The sequence below is a fragment of the Manis javanica genome, chromosome 3, assembly GCF_040802235.1.
Source record: "Manis javanica isolate MJ-LG chromosome 3, MJ_LKY, whole genome shotgun sequence".
NCBI classification, from domain to species: Eukaryota; Metazoa; Chordata; class Mammalia; order Pholidota; family Manidae; genus Manis; species Manis javanica.
In genome coordinates, this window is record NC_133158.1 from 178,951,445 (window position 1) to 178,960,691 (window position 9,247).

Sequence of the window (9,247 nt, forward strand, 5' to 3'; positions counted from 1 at the left end):
AGAGAGATGGACTAGGTACCTTCGAATTCAATGTTCTGGAATATATATAAATTGTGAAAAAGAAAAACTATCTTAACCCTGAGCAAAACATGATGATCCGATATGATTATCAGCTGCTGCTTCTGGAGAAAGAAAAAAGCATTTTTTTATACAACACTTGATAAAATTAACTAAGCAGTTCAGGGAGGGCCCAATTACTTTTTGCCAAGAATCCTTTGTTTGCTTAAAATCATCTACCTTTCAAAGGGAAGTTTCAAAAAGAACTTTAAAATGTGTTATTAATACGCCTGGGAAGTTTGTTTTTGTTGAAAACAGCTTAAGTACTATTCCATGACCCTGCAAAGAGTAAAATACAGAGTTGTAACATATTATGCGTAGTCCTTCAAGGCAATCCTCTAACACGGAATTTTACGAGGTCTAGACCCTATTCCTTGGGGACTGGTCTGTAAGGACTACTCTGTTTTTGTATTTGATTAAGATATTCTAATTTAGTCACAGATATATTCCCCACGGTACAGTCACTGATGTTTTGCATCAATTCGTCAGATAATTAATGATTATCCACCCACCACACTACGAACAAATTAGGGGCTCTGTCCCCGTAAGTTCACTGTCAGAAGGGGTCTCTGGCGCTTTCCACAGACGGAACTCCCTTCCCTGTCTGGGTTGATATCACAACTCTAGAGACCCCGTGTTTGCAATTAATGGCTGCCCCTCACTGGAGTGTAAAATCCATGGAGGCCCCGCGGCGCACTTTCGTGGCAAATAACCGCCATGATCGAGGATTCCGTCACACCATCGCCATCGCGGCCCCTGGGGGAGCGAACACCTCCCCCTCTCACCCGCAGCCTCCAAGGATCTGGCCGCGGTCGAAAGCTCTCGTTCCCGGCCCGCAATCGGAACCCGCCGTTTGAGGTTCTCGCAGCCGCTACCGGAAGGAAATTAAGGGAGAGAGACCTGCGTCCTCGGCAGGCCCGGGACTCGGGGCAGCTCGAGAGTTCCCGCGCGAACCCCGGATCGCTCACCTGTGATAAGATTCCGATGGGAGAACCGGGGCTGCGGAGCCAAAGCTGGCACGCGTCACTTCAGCCAATCCGGGGCCCGTCCGGGGCCGCCCCACCCACCACGCACACGCACGCCCCACCCGTCGGCGCAGATCCCGGCCGTCCGGCCGCTGGCCTGTGATTGGCTGGGGCCGGCAGCGGGCAGGCGAGAAGTCGGTCGGAGTGCGCGCGTGGGCCAGAGTCAGAAGCCGGTTGGAGCTGGGAGGCCCTGTGGCTGTGGGTAAGTGGGGCGTGAGGCGTATTCGGAGGGGGCCCGCCCGACCGTGGGGCGGGAAGAAGTGGGAGCAGCGCTACCCTAAGCCGAGAGCACTTTGGGAATGTTGGGGTCTCGGGGCCAGGGGTGCGGTGCTTGGGACGAAGCAAGGAGCTGAAACTGGCGGAGCTGAGGCCGGCCCTCGCGGTCAGGGCCTGTCGGGGACCCAAAGGCAAGGCCTGACTCCCTGTCAGGTGAGGGAATGCAGAACCAAAAGGGAGGTGAAACAAAGTCATTGCTGAGAGGGGAGACTCGCGGATGGGGCAGTAACGTGGAGGGGGCTGGGGACGACTTCAGGGAGTTGGTAGCCCGGATGGTACCCGGAGAGTGGAGCCTACCTGAGAGCCGGGCCGGGAGGTGGGTGAGGACGGCCTGGGAGGGCGCGCGCCCCTGACATGGAGGCCTGACGAGGTCGCAGGGAGAGAGGGGGGGAGGATGGCTGAAAGGCTGAGGAGGGCGTAAAGCCACATGACCTTACAGACGTCGGCTTACGTTCCTAACCCGGTGTTTCCTCCCGCCTTTGGCGACCGGCTCCTGTCCTAGGAAGGAAAAACGACCTCGGGCCCAGTATAAGGCCGCTGTGACGGAATTTGCATCAGTTAATGATAAGTAAACCGAGCAGCATGTGTTTAGAATTGGGAGCAGTTGAAGTGATTGGGCAGTGTTATTCGCCTTTCTCTCATTACCGGTGTGGGAAGCGGCTACAGCGATTTCCCTCTTGGGGTAATAATCCCTACGGAAGGAATCCATGCTTCCCGAAGTACCCGGGCACTTTTCGAGTATGACCGGCTTGGATTGAAGAGTTCTGACAGATTGAAGCGGTACCAGGCCCCAGCGTGAAGTGTGTTTGAGTAGTCTAGACCAGGGCATCTCTTATTTCCATGTGCACCTTGGAGGGCCTGGCTTCTTAAAACACAAGATTCCATGGGCCATGCCCAGGCTATCTGAATCAGAATCTCCAGGGCGGGCCCTTTGTAGCCCATTTTAAGCAAGCTGACAGATGACTGATGCGAAATCTGAAATCATTGTCGTTAGATAGTAGTTCCTGTGCCAAAATACCCGGGCGAAGACTCTTCAGTCTGTTACATAATGTTGGGCAGATCATTTTCCCTTACGGGAACTCTTATGGGTTCCCATGCATTTGGAAAAGCCTTCAGTAGTATCTTACTAAATTACAGAATAATTCGCCTTTCCCAAACTGCCTTTGAATATCTGGTTATTGGTGTTTCTTTTTGCACCTGTTCAATTTGACAAACGTCTGGGTCCGTTGCAGTGGGTGGCTGAGAAAATTATAATAAAGGATAATCTAGAAGTAGTGCTAGTGAAAAAAAATTTTCAGATCACAATTGAAATTGTTAGATGAGTTAAGTCACTGTAGAAGGAAGTTCCATTAATTTTAGGCATGACTTACGTATTTTTTTACAATTGAAAGAGGTGCTGGCTTTTGTTAAGGAATGGATCTTAATATTTTCAGATTAAATATGTACCAGTATTATAAGGTTAATGATTTGGCAATACATTGTCCATCAGAAGAACCCTAGACCATGTATCAGAAGATCTAGGTTTCTAGGCCTGTACTGCCAGGGGTGTATTCCTGGTGTTGAGCAATTCATACAACTCTTCATAACCCTTTTTCCATTTGTAAAGTAAAGCTGTTGGTGTGGATTAATTATATCGATTGTATTCTCAAATTATATGATTTGCAGTTATTGACCCTGATACTTCTTAAGTTAACCCTTTTCAGTTAGCTGGCTATAAATCATTTGTACTTGGGAAACTTCCAGGTAGTAACTAGGAAGAGGATTACCAAAATCTTATATTTGGAGAATGTTATAAATATATACTACGTTAGAGTTGATAAGATGCTATAAAAATATAATTTGTGAAAAAATATAGCTGTGATGTAAGTGTTGGGCTTTTAGGCATCACAGATAGATTATCATTAGTCACTTAAAACAAATAATGACTACCTGGTTCGCCCCACACTCTGATGCTCCAGGGACTACTGTCTGAAAGCCAGAGCAAATGTCCAACCCTTACAGACTTTGGAGTCTGTATCATAGCTGAGGAATGGAGATCAATGGATTTTCTTCTGGTTATTTTACATACAGGAGGGAGAGCCATCCCCCTCCCTCCTGAAAGAAAGGAGAAAAAAACTTGCTCCATTGAATTGACCTGTTAGACAATTATAGTGATCCAGATATGAGAGTTTAGAGGAAAAACTACCAATTTCTTGCTTTTAAAATGCAATTTCCAAGTGACTTTTTAGTTTAGGAATAATCAGGCAAAGCAAGAAAGGAGGCTTTTTTATCTGCAAAGGAAGATGCTAGTTTTTAAAAGTGGATTGTAGTATATATTAGTTTTGTCTCCTGTGGTTGCAAGGAACCAAGACCTATTTGGGTTATCATTTCTTTTTTTATAGCTACAATATAAGAATTTAAAAAGAAATAAACACTGAGGCACATACAGTTTGGCTTTTTCTTTTTTACTTAACTGCTTGAACTCTACAAATGTGTTTGTTATTGTTTTCACTACTATTCCTAAATAAATTACCTGAGAATAATTTTAATTGTTGAAAAATACCAATTTTAAATTTATCCAGCAAACATTTTGTAGTACACTTACTATATGCAAAGCATCGTATAGGGCAATAGGAGTAGATATAAGCAGGGCAGCAGTAGCCTCCTAACTTCAAGGATTCTAACAGGATAAACAGTGAAACAGGTATTTATAAGAAAATTATTATGGAGAAAGCATGGGGTAGTATGGGGCTAGTAACCAATGCACCATAAACTTGGAGAGTCCAAGAAGGCTTTCCAGAAAAGGCCAATTAAGATAAGAACCTGAAAAATGGAGTTAGCTGGGAAAGTGAAAAAGATGGAAGGGAAAAAAGTGTTTAAGCAGAGGAAGCAGCTTGTGCAAAGGCTTAGAGGTGAGGTATAGAGAGAATCTATAAATTTAATGGATTAGAATATGGGGTTGGTTGGCAAGGAAGGTGGAAGGAGCATTTAGGATAAAACAACTATGCCTTTGAGAAGTTTATGATTAGCTATGAAGGCAACTAATAAACATACTTTAGCCCAAAGTAAATACAATGTCTAATCTCTATCTGGTCCATTTATGGAGTTTCTTGGTATTTCTGAGTGAAACTTTCCAAACTTTAGCTAAAAGACATCACACTGTAAATTCAGTTTTCATCATTCTGTGAAATGCTGTTGGCAAGTAATCACACTCTGTTCTGTCCCCCTTTTAAAAAAGTTTTTTGATTTTGAACGATTATTTTCAGTGTTTATGTTTTATCTCTGCAAATATATAATGAGCATCCTGAACCTTGAGTTTGCTTAACCTTGTATGTAATAAAAGATCAATAAATAGTGGTTTATTCAACTATCAGGTAATATAGTACAAAAAAAAAGAGAAAGTCTAGTTCTAATCTGAGTTTTCTCCCATGTGCTGTGTGATACTGTACGATTAAGGTTTTCTTCTCTGTCAGATGGTAGAATTGGACCCTAGGGATGGGGACTTGGCAGGATGATTTCACTTTTCAAACTAAGCGCTAAGTGCTACCTCTAGAGCTGTATTTTCTTTGAGGGCCTTTACTACCAACACCCCTTGAATAGCAAAGTGTTGAATGAGAGTTATTGTAACCAAAGGGAGTATGATGCATATAAAAAGCACAGAAGTGAAGTAAGATTTTATATGGGTGGTGGGATGGGTATTGACTTTTGCATTTATTGTAATTGACAATAGCCAAAGACTTGTGAACTTACATACTATGCTTGAATGCTTGACTCCCTTATTTTATCTATAGATAAAGTTGATAGGTAACTCAGATAACCTCAGTGAAGAAGGAAGTGTATAATAGTTACTGTGACTAAGGTAAAGTTGGATTTGTTACTAGCTCAGTGTGATGAAATGCCTATTAAATAGCTTTGTGTACAAAGACTGAAAGGGGAGAACAGAAACTTTGGTCCCTATGATAATGGAAATGAATCTTTTTTCCCCTCCCCCCTTATTCATATAACAATCAGACCACTATATTGCCTTTTTGGTACCACTTAACTGGAATAAGGTTATAAAAGAAGAGAATTTTAGGAGGCAAGCCCAAGGAATGTAAGATGTATAGAGGAAGGTAGACCTGAAGCTTAGAAGATATTCATTCATTAAGAAGACCCTGGAGGTGGTTGTTTTGTGCTGCAGTGATGTTAAAATGATGACTCTAAGTAATAGAAAACTAAAAGGCTATTACTGTGTTCAATTGAACATAAATTATGTTTAAAAGGAGGCATTTCTCTAGCAGTAGGAAAATAGAAGCTTTGTCCTTAAAAGGAGTAAATAATGAGCTAAGTGGAAATTGTGACTAAATGTAATCTTTTCCCCAAAGACAACCACCATCAATAAGAGATTACTGTGCTAGATTGAAACTATTAACAAGTGAGAACTGAAGTCATGTAGCATGTTGGAGTAAATGTCAGTTGCAGTTGAACACAGTTGAAACATTACACTTAGCAAACTACTTCAAAGTGCTTGGTGCTTTAACATGATATTGAAGGGTCAATGAGGAGTATCATTTTGGTTTGAATAATTTAAAGTTGTTAAGTTGAAGTTAAGGATGAAGATAGCCAGAAAATTAATAGCTACTATTTGAATTGATAAAAGTAACTTCAATTTTTAGAAAATTTCACTGTTATTAACAGTGTGGTTCTAAGAGGGAATTCGTTGCATGGGAGAAACATCAAAACGGGGAATAAATGCATGTAGCACTCCCTAAAGATGTCTTTGAGTTAAAAATACAGCTAATTTCATAAAATATTTTTTAAAGTTCATGGATTACATATACCAGGTTTCTATGAAAATTAAGATTATTTTAAATACATCTAGATGCTTTTAATTGCAGAACCTCACAGAAATTTTCTTTCAGGAACATTCTTCAACCACTATGTCAGGTGGCACAGATGTTTCTCTTTCTTCATATGATGAAGATCAGGGATCTAAACTTATCCGAAAAGCTAGAGAGGCACCATTTGTCCCCATTGGTGAGTTTGACTTTGATGTTCTAATAATCAGTCTATTGTAAGCTTTACCAATAAAAGTGTGGTCAGCTCGTTCATCCATCACATCCTGACATCTATTTTCAAGTATTTTTTCAGACATTGTTGAAATATGCTGAGATTGGCGTGGTACAACTCATTATAAAAGTTATTCTGTGAGTATTCAGTCTACTTGTTAATTGACTCTTACTTCAGTGAATGTGTTGTGGGACTCCAACACCACCTTCAGTCTCAGTGACTTGCTAGAAAAACTCACAAGACAAAAAGCTGCTATACTCACAGTTTCGGTTTATTACAGTCTGTTATATTAACTGATTCCTTTGAGAGAGGGAAATACAGGGAGGAAGAGTTCTCCTGACATGGTGAAGGAACTCATCTACTGGCTCCACAAGCCCACATGTTGAGGATGATCTTAACTTCCAGTTCTGTTTGCTCCCAGTTACCGGTTTTTGGTTTTGACAGGGAAAATTTAAAAACTCAATTTGTGTGTTAGCTAATAATGGTCTCATAAAGCATCCTTCTAAAAATAGTAGGAAGTATATTTATTGATGGTAAAATCATCTTGATTTCTTTTCCCTATGCATCTCACATACTCTAGACTATTTGTCTTCCAGGAATGGCAGGTTTTGCTACAATCGTTGCATATGGATTATACAAATTGAAGAGCAGGGGAAATACTAAAATGTCTGTTCACCTGATCCATATGCGTGTGGCAGCCCAAGGCTTTGTTGTGGGAGCAATGACTCTTGGTAGGTTCCTACAGGAAATTTTCAAGTTTGTGGTTCCCCATTAATGGATTCCTTTGTAAATAAAACAAGGCAGATACTTTTAGCTGACTTTGAAGCTATTTGCAGATATGACTTATATTTAGTTTATTGTAAAAATTGAATTACTAAAAGTAGTTCATGTAGTGAAATAGTTTTACTGCCCATGCTATATCTTATTAAAGGTTTTAAAGACTGACCTGTCCATCACTGAGTTTATAATTTCATTTATGAGTCTAGACCTGTAAATAGGGTTGGTAATAAGGGCCATTATCTGGGAGAGACATGATTGTATTTTATTGAGTTTTTGAAGGTGATTTTGTAAATGAAGGTATTACATACTTTTACAGGCTTTATGATTTATTAGCTATATCTAATATTATGTAGCAAGAATGACTCCTTTTAAAGTTGTTAGAAAAATATTGATTGTTCTTTAAGACAGATATTTTAATAGTCTGAGCTAGTCATTACAAGCCTTGAGTTACTTGGGAAGCTGTGTAAAAAGAATTTTAGAAACTTAAACTGTTTTAAGAAGAAAAGAGTAAGCAGCCTAGGTCTTGCTCCCCTTGTAAATATTACATGCTAGTAAGGTGCTACCTTTAGCTATTTTCTGAACTGCTTTTAACTTTCTTAATATTGAAGAAAATAAATGTTTAACAAGCATTCTTTTTCTCTAGGTATGGGCTATTCCATGTATAAGGAATTCTGGGCAAAACCTAAACCTTAGAAGAAGAGATGCTGTCTTGGTCTTACTGGCGGTGCTTGCTTTGGTTAGACATCTCATTTTGAGGTTATATATGTATGTTGAAAATAAATCATTTGAGTGGGTCAGACAATAACATCATAATTTCAATATTAACTTTCTTTCTTGCAAGCTTGATTGCCTGGTGTCCACATTACTGTGGCTATTTCACTAAGTAGGTCATTTATGGGAGTCAAATTTAGCACAAAAAAACCATGTCACTTTTAAATGCACTTGATACTGGTAAAATGTCCACCTTCTTAAGCCCTCAGATGAAATCAGTTCTAAAGAGGACAACAGTCTGCAGAATATCATTTGCTTTTGCTGTTCTGTAGGAATCCTGTTTACCCCAGTTAGTTTAACTTCTTTCTGCCTGCCTTGTAGATTGAGTACTTCAGTTTTTAACTGTTGGTTGGCTCTTAAAGAGCCCTTTCAGAATTGCACATAGAATGAAACATCATAAGCCTCCCCACAACTGAAAGTGTGTGTGTGTTTAAACCAGACCTAAAAGGCTGATTTTAGCAGTAGTATTTATTTCAGAATTATATCAGTAAACATGAGAATAACTTAATTATGGATCCCAGTTTAGCCCTTTTGTAATTGCAGAGTTATATTTTGCTGCTGTTACATTAGAACACTTTTAAAATATCATCTTGAAATAGAAATGTGTATTTTAACTACAAATGCAAAGGTAAATGAAAAACACTTTTCAAAATTGTACAGTATGTTTATTTTCTCTGTAATAATCATAAACAGATTTCCTATAATGGACGTGATTAATGATTGATGAGTGAGCTGGTTTGGTCAGACATTATACACAAACTTCAGAATACTGCAGAGTGTTTTATTGTACTTGTGAAATTCTCTTGTCTAACCTGAATTTACATTCCATGGTGATAACATGGTAAAGGTAGTGTTATTAAAGTAAGTGAACACATCATGTCTTGTATTTGTTTCAATTTGGAATAACAAATCGTTCCTCAAGTAGCACAAAAATTAAGTTTCAAGAAAAGAAAATTTTTATACCTTTGGTAGGAATGACAGTTAAAGAATATTTACCAAATAGAAATAATGCTAACATTTACTGAGAATTTCTGTGTGTCCCACAGTGTTCTAAGCACGTTCATTTATAATGTCATTTATGTTTTCCTAATGACCCTAAAAGGCAGGAACTATGACCCTCTTCACAGAAGAGCAAACTGAGACATTAACAGTTTAAGTAACCAGCTCAGGTCACATGATTAGAGAAGGTTGAGGGTTTGGAACTGGAACCTGGGCAGTCAAATGGTATATGCCAACAGGTGACAGAGACTTGAAATGTTGGCCCATGTGAAATTAATGCTGAAGTGGCAGCAGTTATAAATTAATAAGAT

General features: G+C 39.7%; 1 protein-coding gene and 1 long non-coding RNA gene across 7 annotated transcripts in view; one reads left to right on the plus strand and one right to left on the minus strand.

Moving 5' to 3' along the window:
- LOC118970945 (uncharacterized) overlaps positions 1-1,748 on the minus strand; it is a 46,177-nt gene extending 44,429 nt beyond the window's left edge. Inside the window, exon 1 of one of the 5 annotated variants that reach the window (XR_012129569.1) lies at positions 1,656-1,748. This is a non-coding gene — a long non-coding RNA (uncharacterized lncRNA). Of the gene's footprint in view, positions 1-1,025; positions 1,157-1,655 lie in introns of those variants that run through there. The other 4 variants (XR_012129568.1, XR_012129566.1, XR_012129567.1 and 1 more) reach the window with 4 other exon arrangements.
- Positions 1,149-8,812, plus strand: HIGD1A (HIG1 hypoxia inducible domain family member 1A). Of its 2 annotated transcripts, none has more exons than XM_017641657.3 (4): positions 1,149-1,284; positions 6,239-6,353; positions 6,983-7,117; positions 7,810-8,812. In XM_017641657.3, the coding sequence occupies exons 2-4, from the start codon at positions 6,257-6,259 to the stop codon at positions 7,857-7,859; spliced, it is 282 nt and encodes a 93-aa protein (XP_017497146.1). In that variant the 5' UTR covers positions 1,149-1,284; positions 6,239-6,256; the 3' UTR covers positions 7,860-8,812. The 2 variants fall into 2 exon arrangements, with proteins under 2 accessions (XP_017497146.1, XP_017497147.1); XM_017641658.3 differs by lacking the exon at positions 1,149-1,284 and adding an exon at positions 1,355-1,511.
- Positions 8,813-9,247: the final 435 nt, after the last annotated feature.

Excerpts from the sequence above, each read along its gene's own strand:
- HIGD1A (XM_017641657.3), top strand. The coding sequence starts at position 6,257 with ATGTCAGGTGGCACAGATGTTTCTCTTTCTTCATATGATGAAGATCAG. Across the intron at positions 6,354-6,982 it reads GGCACCATTTGTCCCCATTG|GAATGGCAGGTTTTGCTACA; the intron begins GTGAGTTTGACT and ends TTTGTCTTCCAG. Across the intron at positions 7,118-7,809 it reads TGTGGGAGCAATGACTCTTG|GTATGGGCTATTCCATGTAT; the intron begins GTAGGTTCCTAC and ends CTTTTTCTCTAG.